This window comes from Phocoena sinus, chromosome 2, assembly GCF_008692025.1.
Source record: "Phocoena sinus isolate mPhoSin1 chromosome 2, mPhoSin1.pri, whole genome shotgun sequence".
Classification (NCBI taxonomy): domain Eukaryota; kingdom Metazoa; phylum Chordata; class Mammalia; order Artiodactyla; family Phocoenidae; genus Phocoena; species Phocoena sinus.
In genome coordinates this window covers 63563416-63587588 of record NC_045764.1, presented here as the reverse complement: position 1 = coordinate 63587588, position 24173 = coordinate 63563416, and the positions used below count along the sequence as shown (strand labels likewise).

The window sequence follows — 24173 nt, the reverse complement described above, 5'->3', positions numbered from 1 at the left end:
TCCGTCACGGCCGCGCTCAGCCACTCTGCGCACGCTCGCGCGGCGGCACCGTGACCACGTGGCCCGCTTCGGACCAACTGCCACGCGACCTGCCCCTAGGCCCACCACCTCCCCCGACGCCTGGTTGGGGCGCCTGCGCAGTGATCGCTGGTTGGGAGCGGGGTGCGGAGCGGAGGGTGGCGCCTGCGCCATGGGGCTGGGCGGGTGCGTGGAAAAACAAGAGAGGGCCGGCGGGTGCACGGAGGGCCCTCTGAGCAAAGCTGTTGGCGTTTGGCGCCCCTTATGGTTGGGAGGAAGGAGAGGGGAAGGCAGTTCCGGCTACCTCTCTACTTTAGAACCCGGGCGGCGGATAAAGATTGAGACGGTCCCCCTGAGACCCTGCTGACTCCAAGAATCTCTAGTTTGTAACACCTTAGGGTCTTTTAATTCTTCTTTTGTTTTTAATTTTTTTTTCTTTTTTGGCTGCACCACTCAGCATGTGGTATCTTAGTTCCCCTACCAGGGATTGAACCTGAGCCCCCTGCACTGGGAGCACAGAGTTTTAACCATCGGACCGACAGGGAAGTTCCAGCGTTTTTTAATTCTTAAGTTTAACTCTTTTGCTCCCCTGGTAGCTGTGGTGTGCTGGAAAGCACTCTGGCCTTCTATTGGGACAATCTGGGTTCAAAGCTTGGTTTCAGCACTTACTGATTGTTCAGCCTTAAACCAAGACTTTCACTTTCTGAGTCTTAGTTTTCTCATCTGTAAAGTGGGGACAATGATATCTGTTTAATGGGGCTGTTGTGGTGAGGTTGAAATGAGATGGTATGTCGAACCGTATGAATGTGCAGGTATTTGACTCTTTGTATTTTTCAAAACAGAAATTTCATATGGTTCAACCTAACACATATAAAGTAACCAGCAGAATACCTGGGACTAGGAAGTCGTCCATAAATGGAAGCTGTTAACCGTGGTTATTATGGTTATTCCCCTGAGATGTGGCCAGACCTCCCTTCATCCTTATCAGAATTGGGTGTCTTGGAGCTCCCATGTGCCCCTCTTTTCCATCAGCACTAATGGGGAAATGTTTATCTTATATCTACTTACCTTCCTCATTCCCTCTTTTTAGCTAGACACAGCGTACACAAGGAAGGCTTTGGCTCTGAGTGATGTAAACACGTGACATATCTATCCCTCCGGAGCTGGCCTCAGTCAGAATTTTTGCAGTGAGGGACTTCCCTGGTGGTGCAGTGGATAAGACCCCGTGCTCCCAATGCAGGGGGCCTGGGTTTGATCCCTGGTCAGGGAACTAGATCTAGATCCCACATGCATGCCACAACTAAGAGTTCACATGACCCGGCACAACCAAATATATATATATATATATATATATATATATATATATATATATATATATATATATATATATAAAATTTCACAGTGATTTTTTTACACTTGGATAACCTCAGCATCTCCCTTCTCACTCTCCCTCCTTTTGATATCCCTGCTCTTCTCGCCTGGCCTCTGAGCCTGGGCTTCAACACTGTCTTAATATTGGTTTGTTACACCCATTGTGTATAATAACTGAAAAAAGTGAGGTATATAAAATAACAGGACTTGGAGCCTTAGTGGCAGAATGTAGAAGTTCAGAGTCACTGGGGAAGGAGTTGGCTCTGCTCCCTCAAACAACTCACCAGCAAGGGCCCCATAGCAGCTTTGGAGAGCCAAGCATGTGTGGAAGTGTTCGAACAGAAGCACTTTGGGTAAGCACGGGAGGTCCGTCCCCATGAGTGAAATGTCAAAGTCCAGTATTCCATAACCTTTCAGGATTTCCCCTCCTCACTTCCCCCCAACTCACACCACCAGCTCTTCTACTCATTATGAATCCCATAAATCTCAACTGCCTCATAGTTGATCAGTATTTTCCTGGCTTCACTTTTTCCATCTGGTCTAGATCCTATGGTCAGTTACTTTAACCACATTTTTGCTAATATGCTTGCCCTTAAAATCATAACCACAGATATTCCAGCCATCTACCTTCTCTATTCTCCTATCCTAAACCAGGATAACGGAAATCACCCAGTCCCGCAGAATTGAGCTTGTGAGTGGACACTGTTTTATGTTAGTCCAGCCCACGAGCCCTATTCTTTGGGAATTAAGTTTTCCACACTCTCTCTCCAGATCTATAGGCTCCAGGGCCATGTTTGTCTTCTGTGACCCCTAGCATTCTGGATGCAGTTTATCAAACTGTGAGTGGATTCCTAATGTGAGCTGAGCTAAGCAAATGTTCTCTCCTGGGAATCTTGGATTAGGGCTGAGAGATTATGATTCTAACTGGACTGGTTTCTTGAGCAGAAGAGATACATAAACTCAGGAGCTATGGTGCATCTACCTTCCAGATACTATGAGGAATGAGGAATGGAGAGAGTTTATTTGCAGAGAGAGAATGAAGCCTGGACGGGCAGAGACCAGAAATCATGAGACTGCTGTCTGGTTCCTGAAAGTTTCCCAGACCATTTCTGAGGCCCTCTGACCTTAGAATCTATGAGTCACCCTTATCTAGAATAAATCGTTAAGAAAACTTACCCTGGACCCGATATAGAGCTACAACAAATTCACAGTCTCCTCAGCTAGGCCCTGAGTGTACCCAGCAATCCTTCTACACATCAGCTTCCGCCACCATCCCTTCTTCTGCTTCACAGAGAAAATAAAAGCAATGAGGAGGAAACAGCTTTAATGTTCAGCCCCCTCCAAACATTCGAATCTCTCCCTCCCTTTCTTTCTCAGAGGTAGTGAGGTCTCCCTTCAAATCCAAGCTTAATTGTTTCACTGCAATTTGTTTTTCACTCTCTTTGTCTCTTCAGGAAATTTGATCCTTTATTTTCATCTCTCTTTCATGGATAGTCAACTTTTTCCTCTCTCCTACTCTTCGATCTCCGCATATAAACTTGATCAACTAGCCCAACCTAAAAAAAAAAATCCAATTTTAATCCCACACATTACTGATTATTACACACTTTTTCTTGCCTTCAACCAAGCTTCTAGGGAGTGGTTTACACTCTCCATCTCTACTTTCTTACCTCCCATGTGTTCCTTAAATCTAGTGCCATCTTACCTCTCCCCCAAATCTCTACTGAAAATACTTTCACCAAAGAAGCAGATGACTTCCGAGCTGCCGAACCCACTGGAAAATTCCAGGCTCAACTGATTTGACCATTGATGTCAGTTGGCATCGTTGATCAGCAGTCCCTGCATCCCTTTTCTCTGTTGGCTCCTATGGGCTATATTCTTCCAGTTTCTTCCTAAACCTCACGTGGCTCTTTCACAACTTCCTTAATAGACTCCTTTTCTGTCACTCATCATTTAAATAATAATAATTTTTAAAAAACAGTTCAGTCAACACCCATTTCTCATTTCATCACTCTTTCCAGTGACTTCCCAGAATCTGATTCACCTTCCTGTGTTACAGGTCTTGGAGGTAAGCAGAGCCCACCTTCCATGACAGATATTGAAAAGGTTGGGTCTTTGCTTTCCCAGCTTTTTGGCATCTAAGACAGAGGTATGTGACCTACGCTTGGCCAAGTGGCCCCCAGAAAAGTAGATTCTGGAGTAAATGATTCAGAGAAATAGGACCATGGAGAATTCATCCTGGTGGCAGTGGCCACAGTGCAATCAGCTCTATCCTGTGCTTGGGGGCTGTAGTGGTGTGGGTACTGGTGGTGGTGACATCCAGTGTCCAATGGTGATGACAGTGGCAATATTCTCACGGTGCTGGTCTGACATCTGATTTTGGCTTTTGCTCTGGTGGACTGGCCTCCCATTGTTCCCAGTTGTTTTTCAAGCTTGCATGTCCTGCTTGGCAATCCCGTGACCCACCCAGTGCCGTTTCAAGAGACGGCTTTTCTAGAATTTGAAGAAGAATAGATACATGTATATGTTACCAAAATAAAACAAAAACAAAAAATAATAAGCCTGGGAAATCTTTTTCTTAGAATGAGAGAGGGGTAAGTGAGAACACTTACACAGCAAAAGTGTTTCTAGTTCTTTGCTAGCACTAAAAGAAAAAAGTGGCTTTTCTGTTTAAATCGTCCCGTGTGACACATTGACTGCAGGTGACTGGGACTCCCGAATATACATCTCCATCCTTTACCTCTTGCATTTCAAGTTGCCTTTTAGACAACTCCACTTGTATGTCTCACAGGCAAACTCTTCTTCTTCCTCTCAGTCTGCATTTTTTTCATGACCCTAGCTTAGTAAATAGCACCTATGACTTGTTCAGCCGGAACCCTGAGAGGAAAACATCTTAGACTTCTCCCACACTCGTGTGAACAGAACAAATTTTACCTCTTATTACATCTTAAATCAATCCCTCTTTTATATTCCTACTCTTCCTCACCAGAACCATTGTACTAGCCTCCTAACTAGCCCAGTATCAACTCTTCTGATCTCTTCTCCACTTAGCTGCCTAGGGGAATCTTTCTAAAACCCAAAGCTGATCATGTCATTCCTCTGTTAAAATTCTTCAATGGCTCCTTACCACCTCCAGGATAAAATATGTACCCCTTCTATGGCTGTGGCTCCTACCTGGCTCTCAGCCCTCCCTCACCTGCATCCTACGCTCCAGCCAGGTCAAACTACATGTTTTTACAGACCATGCAGGACATGTCTTTACATTCTATGACTACTTAGTGGGGCTGACAGTCACAGTGCCACCTCTGCTCCCTCCCGTTTTCCACCACCCAGAGGTGGATACATGACCCATCAGGCCAGGCGGGGGACTCCATGCCCCTGGCCAAAGTGATTAGTTCAGGTAAGGGTTTGTCACCTAAGCAGAGCCAATCATAACCTTCCCCTTAAACTCTCTTGCTTTTGAGGCCATGGTGCCAGGAGCATATGAGATTGAAGCTGCTGGCACCCAGCTCTCTATCACAGGGAGAAAGTATATTTATGGCAGGAAAGAGAAGGGGACAAGGAACGAAGAGAAGCAGAGCCCTGAGAGATGAAGTGAGAGAGGTCTGATGACATTTGTTTGAGCCCTTGAATTCAGCCCTGCCTGGTTGGTAATAGCACTACACTTCTCAGCTCCCTTCTTGCATAAGCTGGTTTGGGTTCGTTCCTGTCGCTTGTAATTAAACCAGACCTGATACACAAATGGAATGGTGTGTGCAATCAACAGACTCTAGAATGTATATCTGGTGGAACTGAAGTGAAGTGGAGGGAGTGTGGGGATCTGCCCATCCTTGAGTGGGAAGTTAGAAATCCCTGTTATGTGGTATCAGGTCAGGTGGTTACATGATCTTCTTTTTTTTTTTTTTTTTTTTTTTTGTGGTATGCGGGCCTCTCACTGTTGCCGCCTCTCCCATTGAGAGCACAGGCTCCGGACGCGCAGGTTCAGCGGCCATGGCCCACAGGCCCAGCCGCTCTGCGGCATGTGGGATCTTCCCGGACCGGGGCACGAACCCGTGTTCCCTGCATCGGCAGGCGGACTCTCAACCACTGCGCCACCAGGGAAGCCCCATGATCTTCTATTTTATGTGGAGCTTTGGGTCAGGCATCCATCCTAGATGGAGACTCCAGGGACACACTGGACAAATGTCTGGATGTTGGCGTATGCTGGCCTCTCGCAAGATTTCTAGCAAGGAACTGCAGTTCAGCTTGCTTCCATGCTGGCATAACCAGACCATATGCAGCTTTGTTTAGAGTTGCCTTTATTGCCTTTGGCCTACTAGCTAGACTGCCAAGGGTCAGATAATCATGTGTCTTACAGATTATAAAAGCCAGATCCTCTACCCCAAACTAAAATGAGTGAGAACAAAGGCAGAGAGGTGGGACATCAAGCAGGAGATACTGAAGCTTAGGGCCTGGGAAGTTCTAGAGAAAAAGCCTGATGCTCCAAGCCACACCTGAATGCATCTTTTTTCTCCCAAATTAAATAATGTTTATTTTACTTAAAATTCAGACAGTCCTGGGGGGTTCTGGTGCCTGGGGACCCTGGCTGTGAATCCTGTGGGAGAGAGTGAAATGTATTGGTCACAACCCTCATGCACCTTTCTGGGCTTCCTGGGCCACCTCCGTCTTTCTTTCTCTTGGTTGGCACCCCACCCGTGCCAAGTAGCCCCTCCACTTCCACATTTGTGATAGAAATACCACATGGAAGGCATGGGATCTAACCTCCCAAGCAGCCACCCAGAGGGTGATGCAACTCAGAAATGCAGTGGAGTTAGCTCTCCGTGAGGTGCACCTTGGCCAGTAGAAAACAGATGAGAGGGGAACAGATGGGAAAATTCCCTCTCAATTCTCCTCCTGGTGAACGGTTCTAAGGTGCAGTTTCTCCCTGCAAACACCATGTGCTTTAGCAAACAGTCCTGTCAAGTCACCTGTTCTCTCCTCACAGCTCATGTGAAACAGTGGCCACCACAGTAATATGTTGTCTTGCGTTGCTTCACATCTTTCTCCCCTGCCACATGTCTCTTCTCCCCTCTCATTATCCTGGGCTTCCGTCTCCCCAAAGAGTGTGAGCACTTTAGTCCTTGCCTCAGAGTCTGCTTTCTAGAGCACTTGCGTTAAGATATGGAGCTGCAATCAAAGCCCCCATCCCAACACTGAGTCCCAACAGTGGGGTAGCAAGAAGGTCCTGAGGGCGCAACTGATTTTTCCTGCTCACATGCAGGAAATCCAGCCCAGGCTGCTGGATTCCTGTCAGAGGCCCGGTGGCAAGGGTGCAGGGTCAGCCCATTTCTGGCATACTCCCTAGAAGAAGCTGAGGCTGATTTTCTCAGGCTCTTTCTGTGGTTCCCTGCATTTTCTCCTGGGTACCTAAGACTTACCTTTGGAAGAGTCAAACCCAGGCTTGCAGCTTGCTCTGCCTTCTGGGTCTCTGTGCTCTTAGGCCGCTAGAGGGCAGCAGGCTAGAGCATGGACGTTCAAAGTCCCCTCTACAGACGGCCAATCAAAGGCTCTGATCAGCCCAGGCTGCCATACTGTCTGTGATGGCAGTGTCTGAAGCGGGGTTGGGGAGAAAAAGAGTAGCTCTCCACCCTTTCTGAGTTTGCACTTGGCGCAGACTTGGTCAACTCTTTGTGGACCTCACGTGGCTCAAGCTCGAAGGGCAGCTACAGAATCCGCTTTGGCTCTGAGCTTCCTGAGCCCATGAGGTTTATTCCTTCATTGGTTCTCCCAAAGAACACAGGACTGTGTAACATGCTTGAGCAAATATACTGGCTGAGGGAGGCGCAGAGACCCAAGACAGCCTCTGAATCCCTGCTGGATTTGGCTGTGTCACAGTGAAGGCAGGTACAGTGAGGACAGTGGATGCCAAAGATTGCAAACAAAGCTGGAAAAGATAAAGAGAGATTCTGTGACCTCCCTGACCTTAGTACCCTCTTTTGGAGGGTATTACATGCATGTTCTGTTCCACTGAGGCAGAGGTGAGACCCCAGGTCTGGTCAGAGCACACAGTAGATCCAGAGCTGCTCTGAGGTCAGAGGTTGTCAGTCCCATCTCAGACCAAAGGTCTTTTCTCTCTGTATGCAAGACACCCAGGTTGCATCCAGAGAGACAGAGAGAAATTCTGGGGGCCCTCCTGAAGGCTGAAGACTCTGCCCACAGTCCCCAAGTTAAACAAGTTCTCAGAGGGCCCCCCAATTCAATGTCCACTGACAGACTCTTCTCAGGAGTGCTTTGGTGATGTGGCCTTAGTGTAATAATGGACCATAGCCAGAGGGCGAGGAGTGGAGCAAGCTGCAGATTGTCCAGAGTGAGTGCTTGTGTGGTTGCCTCACTCCTGTCCTAAGCATTGCCTTGGGGCTGAGACCTAGGAGCCAGTACCACTTAGGGATTTTGACTATCTAGTCAGGGTCACTGGAGCGTGAGCCAACCAAGTGTTATATAGGTAATCTCTCTCTGAGGGCACTGAGCAGATTAAGGTTGACTTATTATCACAGACAGGCTATCGTGGAAACCATGAAGCTGAGGGGGAGGGGAATGGGCCAACTGTGACCTGTTGCTAAGAGACAGAAACCACAAGGGCCAGATCCAGACTCAAGGACAAGAACTCAGCAAGATTCTTGACGATGGTTACTAGCTCACAGAGAGCCCAGGAATCAAATCACTTGGTTTGAAAGGAATTGTCCAGAGAATCCTCACCAGGCAATCAGGGATGTGGGAAGGCATAATCTCTAAGGCAATCTTTAGGTCCAAACCCATGTCTAAAGAGATGATTCAATTCCAGAAGAGGTATCTTCTCAGGGCTGTCCATAAAGGAGGGAGATATTTCCCAGTGGAAAGGACCAAGAGCGATTAGTTTTGTTGATGAAGAAACTTGCTCCACTGTCCAGAAGGATGTGCTATATGCTATAGATTAGAGACTATTGTTTTCTCTTCTCCCCTATTCCAAATGGAAGGGGTTTTTTTTGTTTTTTTTTAAATGGTTACCCTATTTCTCTCCATATTGGTTATGTAGGGGTAGCTAAATTTATCTTTAAGCCAGAGATTGCAAAATCACAAGAAATTATATCCAGACCTGATCAAGAATTGCACATCACAAAGGGACCCTGGACTGAGGGCTCAATAAAGCAACTGGGCATGATTCTGTTTTGTCTCCTATTCAGAAGTGGGTGACTGTTTTTTGTTGAGCCTAGGAACATTGCATTGTTAGGCAGGCACATTTTTGAAAGTGTATGTTTGTCAAGAAAAGTATAGGTGGAAGGTGAACAATAAAGGGGAGGAATACTGTGGATGCAAATTGCTTATCTGCCCATCATCCCTTCTTTTGAAGACCCAGTTCTCCCCTCCACACAGTCCTTGTGAAGTTGTCAATTACGGTGGCCTACTCTTCCACCCTAGAGGTAGCCATATGTCCATTCTGGCCAAAGTCCTCCCAAGGTCTTTAGAGCTGGAACTAGCGCGGCCACTAAATAGAAGGGAGCAGAGCCGAGAGATGGAGACATCATCATTTGAACCCCTAGATCAAGCCATGCCTAAAGGTAGATACATCCTTTGATTTATCAATTAAGCAAGCCAACTAGTTTCCTATTGGCTTAAACATGTTTGAGTTGGGTTTTTGACACTTGCAGCTGAAAGGATTTGGACTAACACATGCACACACAACAGAGACACAAACACCATTGTTGCTTAAACTCATTAGACATTATACACGTCTTCCATGAGCTTATAGGGATCAGCAAACATTTTATCTAATGGACCAGATAAATCTTTTAGGCTTTGTGGGCCACATATGGTCTCTGTCTCATATTCTTTTTTGTTTTATCTTTACAGCCCTTTAAAAATGTAAAAAAACATTATTTGTAGGCCATACAAAAGCAGGCTGTAGGCCAGATTTGCCCACAGGCCATAGTTTGCCGACCCCTGATCTAGATCCTGCCAACCTCTGCAGCATTTATACATGGTCTGCCAGCCCCTAACCATGGAACAAGATACTTCAAATGCCATTTTGGTTTGTGTCTTGACGTGACTTGATGAGTTAAGGTTCAGGGTAGAGTTAGAAATGGGAAAGGGTCTTATCTTGGTGCCCACTGTCTGCCCCATAGTTGGCACTGAATAAACGGTAATCATTATGATTTCTTGCTAATAATTTATCAGCATGATGCGGCTGTCCAAATGGCTTTGTGCATATGTGCCAGTTCATTCTCGAAGACCCTTCCCCTCCTTCATCTTCTTCAGTAAACCTTTCTCTGACCTGCCTTACCAGTCAAGTCTGAATTCGGTACTGTTCTTGCTATCACAGACTCTCTGGGGCCCTCATTATAACTACATTATCGGACCGTCCTTCCCCCAACTCTGAGTGCTTAGCACCTAGCAGTGACGGGTCTCTATGCCTCCATGTGAACAGCTGTTTGAATGTGCAGGTGTTAACATTCCCATCTGTGTCCAGGGTGGTCAGTCTACGTGTCAGCCCTGTGAACTACCACACCTTACCTGGCAATGTTATTTTTCATTCCATTCCCTTCAAAAACGAGTCAAAGACAGAGGAACAGGTGGGAACAAATTTTCTTAGAAACTCTTATTAAGGAGGAACCCGCCGCCCCCGCCCCCACATGCTTTATTGTCTGATGTGATATCAGATCAGAGGCCTCCAGTCTCAGCAACATCTAGGGACCAGAGTGCCCACCACACAGCTGGGGCCCCAGACTAGTTTGATCCAGGTCTGTGGGGTAGAGGGAAAATTATCCTCCTAGGAAAAGTTATGTGCAAGGCCCTGCAGGCCCAGGAAAGGCTGACCAAGGCAAGTGAGTCATGGTGCTCTAAGCTGAATCTTTTGCCCATCTCACAGAAGCAGGCAGGAAGCACCACCATCGATCAGCTTTATATGGTACCCACTGTATACAACAGACAGACAAAGACAGACAGACAGAGCACACACCACTTCTAAGCTGAACACTGCTCACCATCTAGAAGCACCTTGGATAAGCACATTGAGACACTCTTGCATAGGAAAGATGTAGTTTTTAAAGGAATGATGAAGTATTTTGGCAAAACATCTACTTCCCTCCCAGGTCCTGGGTAAAGAGGGACCTCTAAATTCTGAAGCTTCTACATATTGAAAATTATCCCCTTCTCAATGGCAGTATATACAGTAGCGAACCTTCCAAGTCTGTTGTCACAGCCCTCTACATATATCCTGAATCTACTTTACTGGTGGGCAAACTTAGAGACAGAAGGTGGTCTGGAGCAAGGGGACACTGGAGCTGGCTCAAGGTGAGGGGAAACAGGAGGTGTCTCGGCTCAGCCAAAGGCAGGGCCTCTGTCTAACTGGATGGGGAAGGGAAAGGCTGGGGCAGTCCAAACTCCCTTTCTTCCTGCCTGAGGAAGCAGTGGTTCCATGCGAAAGGCTGTCAAGAAGGAAAGGCAGGTTCCCACCCCTGCTGGCTTAAGGGGTTTTTCGGGGTGGCAAAGAGCAGGGCAGGCCAGAGCTCCTCCTTGAGGCCTCTTCATGGATGCTCTCTGAGTTTGGGAACTGTGGGTTCACTGCTTCAATAACTCTCTTGTTACCTGCATATGAGCCCAGACCTCAAGTCCTTCATTATTTTTAAAAGGTGGTGAGGTGGAGGTGGGGGGCGTTAAGAGGGAATGAGACACAGAACAATCTTTCCACACCCTTCCTCTGCCTAGGCTGGGGCCTTCAAGGGTCTCCTTCACCCTGCCTCCTAGGGGTATTTAAAGGCAGCTTTTATTAGACTCTATACTGTCTTTTTTGTTTCTCTTGTGATTTTTTTGTTTCTTTGTTTTAATTTATATATACATATATATATATATATATGTATATATATATATATATAATTCTTTAAAAAGCAATAGTCCTTTGGTCCCTAAACTCTAAGGAATGATATGATTTTGAAAGAAGTAAATCTGGGCTTCCCTTGTGGAGAAGCCCTTGGCACCCCCCAAGGCCCTCTGCTGGTTCCCCTAGACAGTCACTCCTCAGCCAGCCCCAGCTGCCTTGCCAGCCTGAGCTCTACATCACAGGCACAGAACAACCCACTTGGTGAAAACAATCCTTAAAGTGGCCTGAGCCCAGGCACTGGCCTTGGGTCCACCTCCATCTGTGGCTGCTCCTTCAGGAAGGGCTGCTCAAGCATTTCTGTGCTTTTCTTTTCCTTTCTTCTCACTCTTCAGTTTCCAATGTTGGGTATTAATTGATAAGGAGAGAGAAAGGGAAAAAAAGGAAAAAATCACTCTGGAGGGCAAGACAAGAAGAGCAGCTTGCCCTATCCGTGACAGGTGAGTGGCTGGACCTCAGGCTCAGGTGAGTGGCTGGACCTCAGGCTTCCACTGAAGCCAGACCCTGGGTCCTGGGCAGATGACCTCAGCCCAGCACTCCCTCCAGAGTGCTCCCTGGGGGTAGTTCAAGTGAGGCAGGGTCCTGTGGATCTTCTGAGACAGCAATCTCTAAAAGTCGCAGGCAGCCGGCCCTGCCAGAAACCTGAGAGCTTGTCATAGCCCTCCCCATCACCACCACACCCTGTAGATCCTGCATCTTCAGTGTATTTGCTTCTCTCCTCATCTCCATGTTCACTGCCATTATCCCAGCCCTTACATCCTGTCCCTTCTTTGCTTAAACTCCACAGTGGTCCTCTACCATCTTCAGGATAAAGTCCAAACTCATGGCCTTTAAGACCCTTCACGAGCTAGCATAAACCTACTTTTCGAGTCTCGTTCTCCACCCCCCTGCCCTCCCCACACAGGAATTCTCTACTATGGTCCCCTGTGGCTGTCTCTGGAGTGGAGCGAACTGGTTGGATCTTACTGTAATTGTCTCTCCCAGACTGTGGGGGCAGGAATGTTGTCTAATTTATCTCAGTCCTTAGACTGAAGGAAAAACACAGCCTCAGACTGAGGATTCCTCCTAACTCCTGGCTCTTCTCTCCCAGACTTTTTCAGGGGTCGGTGCCCCCAGCATCCCAAAAGGAATATCAAAGCTGAGAGCACCTCCATCACTCAGGCCCCATCTGCCGGGGGTCCACTAAGGACTCACCTTTCTGTGGCTGGTCAGTGAGAGTAGATCAGTAAGGCCGGTTGGCATCCTTGGGCCTCTTTAGCTGGACCTTGAGCCTCTTCATGCCAATCTGAAAGCCATTCATGGCCTGAATAGCTGTCTGGGCACTGGTTGGATTGTCAAAGCTAACAAACCCTGGAGGGTGTGTGCAGAGAGGTTAGCTGGGAACTCTGAGTGGCAGGGCCTCCTTTCTCTATGACCAGCCCCTTCTCCTTGCCCTCTCAGGCCAGTTCCATCAATCAGTACTCCTCCACCCTCCAGTGTTTGCACGTGTGCACACACACGGACACATGCTCGTACTTACACAGGCAAGTGGCCTGAGTTTCCTAAACGTGTGATTCTTGGAAGGACAGGAGGTAATTCTGAGTGTGTGTATTGGGGAGGCAGGTAGTGTGTTGATGGGGTGTTTCCCTGTCTTTCCCTGGTGTGGGAAAACTCTCTCTCTCCACAGCCCCCATTCTGGTCCTCTGAATTGCAGCTGGAGGGGATCTCTGGTCCCAGACCCAGACTCCACCTGCCCTGGCTAGACTCTAAAGCCTAACCTGGTTGAAGATCTACCAGACACCTGACCTTCCCAGGTGAACCTGAAATAGACTTGTCCCTTGTCTGGGCTTAGCCTCATCACTGGTCTGTGACTCTGTTGAGCGCTATACATTCAGTTTCTAGGAGTCACTGACTTCCGGAGGTACAGTCTTAGGGTCTGTAAGGAATCTCGAAGTTGGGAGTGGGAGAGGCCTAGGGATGGGGCTCAGCTCACCGAAACACTTGCTCTGGTTGGTGGCTCGATCCACAAAGACTTTGGCAGAGACAACGGCTCCAAAGGGCAGGAATGTCTGGATGAGTTCTGCATCACCAAACTCCTGAGGCAGGTGATAGATGAAGAGGTTACAGCCTTCGGGGCCTGCAGGAACAGGAGCAGGCTGGTTCAGGGGAGGAATCCTGAGTCCAGCCCCACCAGGCCCTGATCTCCAGACCCCTGTCCCTCACCTTCTCTTTGCTGCTGGGGCAGGCCTGAAGGCTGCTGGGGAAAAGTTGTGCTCACTGGGGCATAGGCCGACGGATAGGCTGCTGGAGACAGAGGTGGGAGTGGGCAGTGACCCCCAGGAGCCACCCCCAATCAGGGCCCCACCTGCCTGGCCACCTTTGACCAACTCAGCCAGTGCACAGTAACCCTCACCCCTAGAAAGGTCGTACTGGGTCCAAGGGTGGGCGAAAGGAGGGTCGGACTCCTCAGCACAGAGCCTAACCCCCCCACCCCCAAATCTCCCTATTACTTTCTGGGGCCCTTCAAACCCCCCAGGCCGCGTAGCGCCAAGTGAAACCTGCGTAGTGGTGCATCCCAGCGTAGGCCTGCTGCAGGGGGTCAGCCACGCCGGGACTCTGGGCTGGGGAGAGAGGGGCGCAAGGCCCACAGTGAAGGTGGGCTGGCGGGCGGGCAGGGTAAGGTGAGAACGCAGGGAGTGTAGAGGGAGGCTGTGAGAGGCAGCAGGGAAGGAGGAGGAGTCCCTTCTCAAGGAGACCAGGCCCTGCCACCCGCCCACCCCCACCCCCCGATTCCCGCTCCCCACTCCGTTTTGGGGGAGATTTGGGCGGAGCGGGTGGGGGCGGCCCACCTGGGTAAGGAGAGAGCCCGTTATTGTAGAGACTGTCCGAGCCAGGTTGCCCGTTGGTCTGGGGGGTCAGGGGGCCGAATCCATTGACCCCGATGGGCGCCGGGAGACCCGGAAGCGTGCTGGGGCCACCGCCCTGCGGGGAATTGGCTGCAGGTGGCGAGGAAGTGGAAGAGTCAGGCCGCAGCCCCGCCTCGCCCCGCCTCGCCCCGCCCCCGCCTCGGGCCCCGCCCCCTGCGCGCAGTACCTGCAGCCGGCAAGAGCGGCGCGGCTACCAGGCTGAAGGCCGCCACGTGCTGCATCTGTGCCGCCACTGCGGCCACCGGGCCGAGGCCCGGGCCCTGCGCCGCCGCCAGTAGGGCCGCCTGGTGCTGCAGGATCTTTGGGAGGGAAGAAGGCCGGGTGTGGAGGGCCCAGCGGCGGGCATCTGCCCCGGCGCCCCATCCCCCGTCACCCGCTGCCCGCTCGCGCCCGCCGGGCCAGGCGCTTACAGCGGTGGTGTAGGCTCCGCAGGCCCCCAGCGGCAGCGGCGCCGGCTGCAAGGCACTCAGCTGGCCCGCCATCTGCTGCATCCGCCGCAGCGCGCGCTCGCGGTCCGTGTCCGCCAGCTTGACCACGAGGCTGGACGAGGCGCCCTGGGTAAGGCAGGGAAGGCTGCAAGGACGGGTCTAGACCTCAGCCCCGGCCCTGGGCCGAGGGCCTTGCTCCTCAGGCCCTTTCCCCGGCATGTGGGGAAGAGGAGCCAGTCCCCAGACCCCTGGTCTCACCCCGGGCCCCGGCGCCCGCCCTCACCGCCATGGTCCTGCTGCCGTGCAGACTCTGGATGGCCGCCTGAGCTTCCCCTTGACTCCCGAACTTCACAAAGGCACAGCCTGGGGCAGGATAGAGGTGGCTCAGGTCACAGAGGCCAAAGGGTCATGTGGTCCGGAGTGAGGCGGGGTCATCAGGAAATCCAGGGGTCAGCTCAAGTCACCTTTACTGGTGCCATCGGGGCTCCGCAAGACGGTGCACTCCTCGATGTGGCCAAAGGGCTGGAACAGGCGTCTGACGTCCTCCTCACCCTGCTGCTTGCCCAGCATACCCACAAACAGTTTTCGGTCCTCTGGGGACAAATCCAGGAGTCACCTGGGAACCCTAAGACCTCTTGGACTCCCCAGAGTAACATGAGGAGCCTAGGAAGGTAGTTAACCACGGTCTAGCTCTGGGAAGAGGTGAGTGAGCAGGCCCTACTCACTTGGGGCCACAAGGTTGGGTTTCTTTGAGGGGCAGGATGACCTACAGACAGATCTGGAGGAGAGAAACTCCAGACTTCCATCAGGAAAACCTGGGTCCTGGAACTCATTGTTGCTCTTGTGGGAAGTGATTCAGTCCATATTTTTGGTTGGATAGAGCCCTACATGCATCATTTTATATGTTTGACCTTTCTGTTCTTAGAGTCTGGGAAATGCTATTTTGGACCATTTCAGCCCTATTAAGGGAGGGGAGTCCTCAGAGGAGTCCTTGTATTCATACTGGGTCTGGAGAAGATAAGTACACCCTCCCGATAAGCCTGATGGCAGTGGCTAGAGTCCAGGATTCTGGGTCAAAAAAAAAACAGCACAGAAAGCAGTTGTCTCATTGCACTGCCTCAACCCCAGACCATGAGCACTGGAATGATGAATCCCCAACTCCAGCACCCAACTCAACCTGCGTGCCCCTCCCAAAGGCCTAAAGAGAACAGGAAGCTTGGGTTCCTGATCCTCCAACATTGGCATTTTGCCCACTATGCTTACTGAACTCATGACCCCTTTCCTTACCTCCCTTATTCCTTCACTGAGCTTCCAGGGCCCTCACTGAGCCCTGCTGCCTCCTCTCTGACTTCCCCTGTTTTCCTGCCTTGATCTCTCCCCAGGTGTTCATGCTATGGGAGAACAGGTTCTGCCTATAGACCTGGATGGCCACCTGAGGATCCTTCCCTGTGTCCACCCTTCCTATGGGAATGGTAGAGATGCCCAGAGAGGGGCCGTAAGCTGGGCCCCATGACCTTGGAGAAAGCTGGAGAGCTGGGGCTGGAAACCAGGGCTTAGCTGTACATCCAGCAAGTCGGGCCTCAGGAGCACTATCCAGGAGTGTGTGATAGAGGAGCCCAGCCCACAGGTCCTGCTGTCAAAGCCTCTCTCATCTGCACCAAGGTAAGTCTCTGATTTTGAGATGGGGCTTCATCAGCGTAATACAAGTTGGGAGAGAAAGAGTGGGTGGGAATCTGGCTTCAGACTTCACCTCTGAGATCCTGAAGCCCAAGAAAACCCATCCCAAACTCCTTCACTCTTTGACAATCTTGGCCAGGCTGATGGGGGTCCTTGGATCCTGAGTGCAAAGGAAACAAGGCTGGTGAAGGTCATAGACTGAAGCCTGGGTGACAGTGAAAAGGAAAGTGAAAAGGCCGAAATTAGCAGTGGAGGGAATCTCCAACAAGGCTATGTGTGTGTGTCCATATTTCACCTGGATGGTGTGGGGTTCAGCCTAGGCTGCCCGGGGTACCTTGGTATCTGTCGCCTGCCTGTTAATGCTGTGTCTGTATGGAGAGCAGGAACTGTGGCTTATATGGGACAGACAGAGTGTGTTTCAGCAGAATCCTGCCCTCTGTCCAGAGGATTACTGCCCAGAAATCCTGATGGGGAAAGGATAGATAATGTACTTGTGGCCAGAATTCCAGTAGAGGTACCAACCTTCTGTGGTGAGAGTACAAACCAGTGGGTATACTTCACTCCTGGGAGGGTCAGCCACAGAATAGTGCCCTTGGAATGGATCACTGGTTTCCTAACCTTTTAAAACAGCTGTGAAATCCATTGTTCTAACAAAAATATTAGGATGAAGCTCAAAATGTAAGAGAAAAGTAGAACTGCTTGGAAAAGCCAGAAAAGTAGGAGGAGGGCTGGAGTTCCTCTTGCTTCATCTTCCCCTGGTACTCCCTAGAGGGGGCTCCAAGGAAAGTCCTTTGTAAACCACTGACCTAAAAGATAGAAAATAGAATTCCACATGGTGTATGAAGAGGCATCTGAGATCATTCTCTTCAGGAACCTGAGAAGTCAGGAAAGGTCTTTCATGATTCTCTTGACTAATCTGATGGTGGCTTTGCCTTGACATTGGAAGACAGGCCCTATTTGGTCAGGGAATCAAACCCTCTGAGATTGTTATTGTTCTGAGCTATGAAACTAAATTATGCCCATGCGTCTACAAGAGGCCCAGGAGGGGCTGGAGAAGATCCTAGGGTCTCCAGAGTCTCAGGGCTTCATGATGCCCTAATTTATAGTGCAGCTGTGACATTGGGTAGGGTCTGCAAGATGATGACAGCACCTAGGTAAGCTGTCATGCCACATGGAACAGCATCCAGGTAGCCCTAGGTAGGAAGAGAGAGGTCATGGCTGAGATGGAGCCCCCAGGACAGTAAAGAGGTTTGTGTGAACAGTGGTCCGATCCTTCATCTGCTCTTCCTCTTTCTGCTCTTTTCTGATGATGGTGGTCAGTCACAGCTCATGTCACAGACCATGAAATTCTCTGATCCTTCTGTTCCAGTGAGAGTCTCCCAAATTAAGAATTTCCATTTCCATGATAGGGCACTGACTCTATGGTTCTAGACTACTGGGCTGTACAGAATTTGAAATTGAAATGAGGTTGGGCTATGGGCTAATCTCTATGCTGCCCATTTCACAGCTGTCACCTTGAATCCTGGTGTCCTCTTTGCCACTTTACAGGGACCTTCATGGTGTTTGACAGGAGGATGATCTGGGTCACAGTGAATATAAGCATCAGATGGTCCTGAAATGGTGGGATAAGTTTCTTAAGAGACCTGGTCAAAGAGAATTACAGGCTAGACTCCTGAGAGTAGCCCGCAAATCCACACCCCTGAAGATTTTCAGGGCCGACGCATGCTCCCAGAGAGATGGAGATGATGGGATTTAGCCCAGAAAATGCAATATCCTCTAGGTCAAACTATACCAGTTTGGTAGAAAAGGATTCTGTAAGAGGTAGGTCAGAGATGTCTGAATAAAATCATTCCATGAGTGGTGTGTGGGTCCCTAGAAAGATGGAAATTCAAACTGGGAGGCTTAACTTTCCTGGAGTGGATGGAATTGGAAGATAGCATCAGTGTGGAGTTGAGACATAGTTGGAAAGACACACAGTTGAACGGTGTAACTGCATTTTCATGATGGCCACTTGTGTATACTCCTTGCTCTTCTACCAAATGCTTTTTTGAACCCAAATCAAGTTGTTTGGACCCTAGAGGTTCATCTCCATAAAGCTGTCTTGCGCAGCTGATCATACAGGGATTCTAAGGTAGCAAATGATGGGGTTGGAAGCCCAGAGTCAGAGTCAGTCCACTCCATCTTCCTCAGGAAAGGTATCAAGATGCTGTTCAAGAAAGAAGGCTCTGCCCAAGTTGACCCAAAGGAGTCCCAAGCTTCTGGCTTCTAAGCCCCCCCACAACCACTCACTACCATGTTGGTGGGATATCATGATTGTAGAAACAGTGCAGGGACAAGAAATCGCATTGGGGTACCAACCATCAGACACATCCTAAAATTACCAGTCCACCTTTCCATCCAAATACCAACCCAGGAGATCCTATTGATGGCAGCATTTGATGCTCTGACATGCTCAGTGATGACTGCAGCATAAGGATCCAATGAAGACTGGGAAATGAGTGAAGGAAATATCCAGGGGAAACAAAGTCTCCTGATCAGATCTGATGAGTATCAAGTAGGGCTTTTTTTTTTTTTGCGGTACGCGGGCCTCTCACTGTTGTGGCCTTTCCTGTTGCGGAGCACAGGCTCCAGACGCGCAGGCTTGGCGGCCATGGCTCACGGGCCCAGCCGCTCCGCGGCATGTGGGATCTTCCCGGACCGGGGCACGAACCCATGTCCCCTGCATCGGCAGGCAGACTCTCAACCACTGCGCCACCAGGGAAGCCCAAGTATGGCTTTAATTCCAAAAGAAAACTATTAGAACTAAGAAACAAATTCAGCAAAGTTATCCTATTAAAAAAATCAACAGGGACTTCCCTGGTGGCGCAGTGGTTAAGAATCTGCCTGCCAATGCAGGGGACATAGGTTCAAGCCTTGGCCCGGGAAGATTCCATGTGCCACAGAGCAACTAAGCCTATGTGCCACAGCTACTGAGCTTGCACTCTAGACCTCACGAGCCACAACTGCTGAAGCCCGTGCATGTAGAGCCCATGCTCCTCAACAAGAGAAGCCACCGCAATGAGAAGCCCACGCACCACAACAAAGAGTAGCCCCCACTCGCCGCAACTAGAAAAGCCTGCGCGCAGCAACGAAGACCCAACGCAGCCAAAAATTAAAAATATAAATAAATAAATAAATTTATTTTTAAAAAAAAGAATCTGCCTGCTAATGCAGGGGACATGGGTTCGAGCCCTGGTCTGGGAAGATCCCACATGCCGTGGAGCAGCTAATAAGCCTGTGTGCCACAACTACTGAGCCTGCACTCTAGAGCCCACGAGCCACAACTACTGAGCCCGCATGCCAGAACTACTGAAGCCCGCGGGCCTAGAGCCGTACTCCACAGCAAGAGAAGCCACCGTAATGAGAAGCCCGCATACCATAACAAAGAGTAGCCCCCGCTCACTGCAACTAGAGAAAGCCCGCACACAGCAACAGAGACCCAACGCAGCCAAAAATAAATAAATAAATAAATTTATTTATTTTTAAAAATCAACAAAAAAATCAGTTGTGTTTCTATAGACTAACAATGAACAATCTGAAAATGAAATTAAGAAAACTATTTCACTTAGCATCAAAAAGAATAAAATACTTAGGAATATATTTAAACAAGGCTGCAAAAGACTTGTATCCTGAAAACTACAAAATATTGCTGAAGAAAACTGAAGAAGATGCAAATAAATGGAAGACATCCTATGTTCATGAATTGAAAGACTTAATGTTGTTAGATGTCAGTACTACCCAAAGCAATCTACAGATTTAATGCAATACCTATCAAAATTTCAGTGGCATTTTCTTAAGAAACAGAAAAATCGATCCTAAAATTCATACGGGATCTCAAGAGATCCTGAATAGCCAAATAATCTTGGGGGGGAAAAAGAATTTTGGAGGTCTCAGTCTAACTGATTTCAAAACTTATTACAAAGCTACAGTAATCAAAGTGTGGTACTGGCATAAAGAGAGACATTTAGACCAATGGAGTAGAATAGAAAGGCCAGAAATAAGCCCTCATGTATGTGGTCAATTGACTTTCGACAAGAGTGCCAGTCTTTTAAACAAATGTTGCTAAGAAAGCTGGACATCTACATACAAAAGAATGAAGTTGGACCCTTACACTGTACTGTATACAAAAATTAAATGAAAATGGATCAAATGTAAACATAAATGCTAAAACTATAAAACTCCTAGAAGAAACAGGGGGAAAGCTTCATGACCTTGCATTTGAGAGTGATTCCTTGGATATGACACCAAAAGCACAGGCAACAAAAGTAAGAATAGAAATTTTGGACTACATCAAATTTTAAAACTACTGTGCATCAAAGGACACAACCAGAGTGAAAAGGCAACCTACAGAATGGGAGAAAATATTTGCAAACCGTATATCTGATAAAAGTTTAATATCCAGAATATATAAAGAGCTCCTATGGCTCAACAACAAAAATAATTCAATTTTTAAAAATGAGCAAAAGATCTGAATAGATAGTTCTCCGAAGAAGATATATAATGACCAACAAATATATGAAAAGATGCTCAAAATCACTAATAATTAAGAAAGTGCAAATCAGAACTACAAGATATCAACTGACACCCATTAGGATGACTGCTATTTTAAAAAAGTGGGGGGGAAATAAGTGCTGGCAAGAATGTGGAGAAATTATGTATGTATGTGCACTAATGTTGAATGGTACAAGCCGCTATGGAAAACAGTACGGCGGTTCCTCAAAAAATTAAAAATAGAATTACCATATTATCCAGCCATACCAGTTCTGGGTATATATCCAAAAGAATTGAAAGCAGAGTCTCAAAGAGATATTTGTACACTCACGTTCACCTTAGTATTATCCACAATAGTCAAAAGGTAGAAGCAACCTAAATGTCTTATCAACCAATGAATGGATAAACAAAATATGGTATATATGTACAATGGAATATCATTTGGCTTTTAAAAGGAAGGAAAAATCTAAAAAAAAAAATGTTCTGAAGAACCTAGGGGTAGGACAGGGATAAAGAGGCAGACGTAGAGAATGGACTTGAGGACACAGAGAGGGGGAAGGGTAAGCTGGGACGAAGTGAGAGAGTGGCATGGACATATATACACTACCAAACGTAAAACAGATAGCTAGTGGGAAGCAGCCACATAGCACAGGGAGATCAGCTCGGTGCTTTGTGACGACCTAGAGGGGTGGGATAGGGAGGGTGGGAGGGAGACACAAGAGGGAGGAGATACGGGGATATATGTATATGTATAGCTGATTCACTTTGTTATAAAGCAGAAACTAACACACCATTGTAAAGCAATTATACTCCAGTAAAGACGTTAAAAAAAAAAAAAAAAAGGAAGGAGATTCTGACATGCTGCAACATGGATGAAACTTGAGGACATTATGCTAAGTGATATAAGCCAGTCACAAAAAAACGGTTGCCAGGGGCTGGAGGGAGGGAGAAATGGAGAGTTATTGGTTAATGGGTACAGACTTTGAGTTTTGTAAGATGAAAAAGTTCTGGAGGTTGCACAGCAATGTGAGTATTGCTAACAGTATTGAACTGTACTCTTAAAAATGGTAAAGAGAGTAAAGATGATGTTATGTCTGTTTTACCCCAATTAAAAAAAAATACAGTGAAGGAGGAGGCCTGAAAAATAGGGACTTAGATTAAGAAAGAACAGAGACTCCACTGTTCCTTCATCCTGATCCAGGAGAGCCAGGAGGCGAGTAAGAAAGGTAGACCAAGCCTGGGCTTTCAGGTTCCCTTAAGAGAGAAGATCTCAGCCTCTGGAGATGCATTTTTCTTTTGTGGGCTATACACTTGTACCTGAAGGGCTTGTCAGAGGTTCAGCCACAGCCATGGCCTAAAAGTGTTACAACAATTAGCTCTGGGTGATCCACTCTGAGTCAAACTGAAGGAAAGCACCACTCTTTTCCTTCGGAGGTAGAATGCATTTCAGGAAGTGAAACATTAACTTGACATTACCAGGTCTTAGGCAGTACTGTGAGCCTTATCCAGTCAGGTTTTAGTTGGAAGAATACTTTTTAGAATTAATTCAGTGTGAGGATCAAAGACAGATATGAGTGTCAACTGACTAATAGAACAGTTGTTGCTAAGATCCGTGTCTGATTTAGGCCAGAGAATATGTCCCAGTATTAAGAAATTCTGAAAATTCTAGCTCAAAATTTAACTTTAACTTAAAGTCTGGATGTTAAACACTGAATAGAATAGAATCCTAGAAAAAAAAATTGGAAAAGATGGCTTACTTAGTTAGATAGTAATATATGTTTATTACTCAAAATCCAGGCTGATATTTAAACAAACCCTTGCAAATTCAGGCAGAAATTAAACAATTACAGAATGGTTTTAGGAGGGTTGATGTGATGACAGATAATTGGCTTTTGAGTTAAACCAAATGTGAAGATTAAAAAACAGAGGCATTACCTCAGAGAAAGTTTTACATTTTAAAGTAAAAAAAAAAAAAACCCTTAAAGTGAAAAGATTGCATGGATTTATTACTTAAACTATTTCTGTACCGTAGGCATCTTGGATCTGTAAATATTTGCTAAGTAAAAAATACAGCCAAGTTGGGGAAAGAGCAATCACAATTGTGACTTATGAATTTATTGATTTTATGTTATAAAATTTGAAGGATAGGAAAGAAAATACAGGAGTTCAGTGATTTTGAAGATTTTGCCTTAGAACTAAAAAATACTTTCCCTATATGATTGGTACTTACAGTTCAACTTATTTTTAGTGTTTCCATAGTAGAGATAATCTAAGTTAGGAAAAATCAACCACAGTCTCCATGCTGAAGAGCAGATAAAATAGATCTATTTAGTTACCATTGTCTGAGGGATTTAGGGATCCCTAGCTCTGGCCTCATGTAATTTGAGGTTAATTTAACATTTTGAAATACATGAACTTTGAATTTTCATTCAGGCAAACATTTTAATGTTCACATTCAATTAAACACAAATGCTGAGGGAAAAGTTTTTGGCACTATGTATATTTAATTAGAAATGGGTGCCGTGGGCTTCCCTGGTGGCGCAGTGGTTAAGGATCCACCTGCCAATGCAGGGGACATGGGTTCAAGCCCTGGTCCAGGAAGATGCCACGTGCCACGGAGCAGCTAAGCCCGTGAGCCACAACTACTGAAGCCCGCGTGTCTAGAGCCCATGGTCCGCAACAAGAGAAGCCACCGCAGTGAAAAGCCCATGCACCGCAACAAAGAGTAGCCCCCACTCACCACAACCAGAGAAAGCCCGCACACAGCAACAAAGACCCAATGCAGCCAAAAATAAATAAATAAATAAAATAAACAAATTTATATATAAAAAAAGAAATGGGCGCCTTTAGTATATTATGAGATAATTTCACTTTGGAAAATTAGATTAATTTTCCTTTAAGAGTGTACTGTTCAAAGGACTTCCCTTGGTGGTGCGGTGGTTAAGAATTCGCCTGCCAATGCAGGGGACACGGGTTCGAGCCCTGGTCGGGGAAGATAGCACATGCCACGGAGCAACTAAGCCCGTGCGCCACAACTACTGAGCCTGCGCTCTAGAGCCCACATGCCATAACTACTGAGCCCATGTGCCACAACTCCTGACGCCTGCGTCCCTAAATCCCACGCTCCGCAACAAGAGAAGCCACCACAATGAGAAGCCTGTGCACCGCAATGAAGAGTAGCCCCCACTCGCCATGACTAGAGAAAGCCCGTGCTCAGCAACGAAGACACAACACAGCCAAAAATAAAGAAATTTATTGAAAAAATAAAAAAGTGTACTGTTCAATGCCACAGGATGTAAAATATAGGCACAGAGCATGGAGTATATGAACAGTGTGGGACTTGACTGCAGAATT

The 24173-nt window shown here is 47.6% G+C and overlaps 1 protein-coding gene across 1 annotated transcript in view; it reads right to left on the bottom strand.

Moving 5' to 3' along the window:
* Positions 1 to 9971: 9971 nt before the first annotated feature.
* CELF6 (CUGBP Elav-like family member 6) overlaps positions 9972 to 24173 on the bottom strand; it is a 32117-nt gene continuing 17915 nt past the window's right edge. Inside the window, exons 4-13 of the mRNA XM_032624161.1 lie at positions 15077 to 15205; positions 14896 to 14975; positions 14595 to 14738; positions 14351 to 14483; positions 14107 to 14253; positions 13816 to 13878; positions 13481 to 13561; positions 13251 to 13394; positions 12473 to 12628; positions 9972 to 11607 (exon numbers count right to left, since the gene is read on the bottom strand). Of these exons, the coding sequence (XP_032480052.1) occupies positions 12501 to 12628; positions 13251 to 13394; positions 13481 to 13561; positions 13816 to 13878; positions 14107 to 14253; positions 14351 to 14483; positions 14595 to 14738; positions 14896 to 14975; positions 15077 to 15205 (1049 nt within the window). The 3' untranslated portion in view covers positions 9972 to 11607; positions 12473 to 12500. The remainder of the gene's footprint in view (positions 11608 to 12472; positions 12629 to 13250; positions 13395 to 13480; positions 13562 to 13815; positions 13879 to 14106; positions 14254 to 14350; positions 14484 to 14594; positions 14739 to 14895; positions 14976 to 15076; positions 15206 to 24173) is intronic.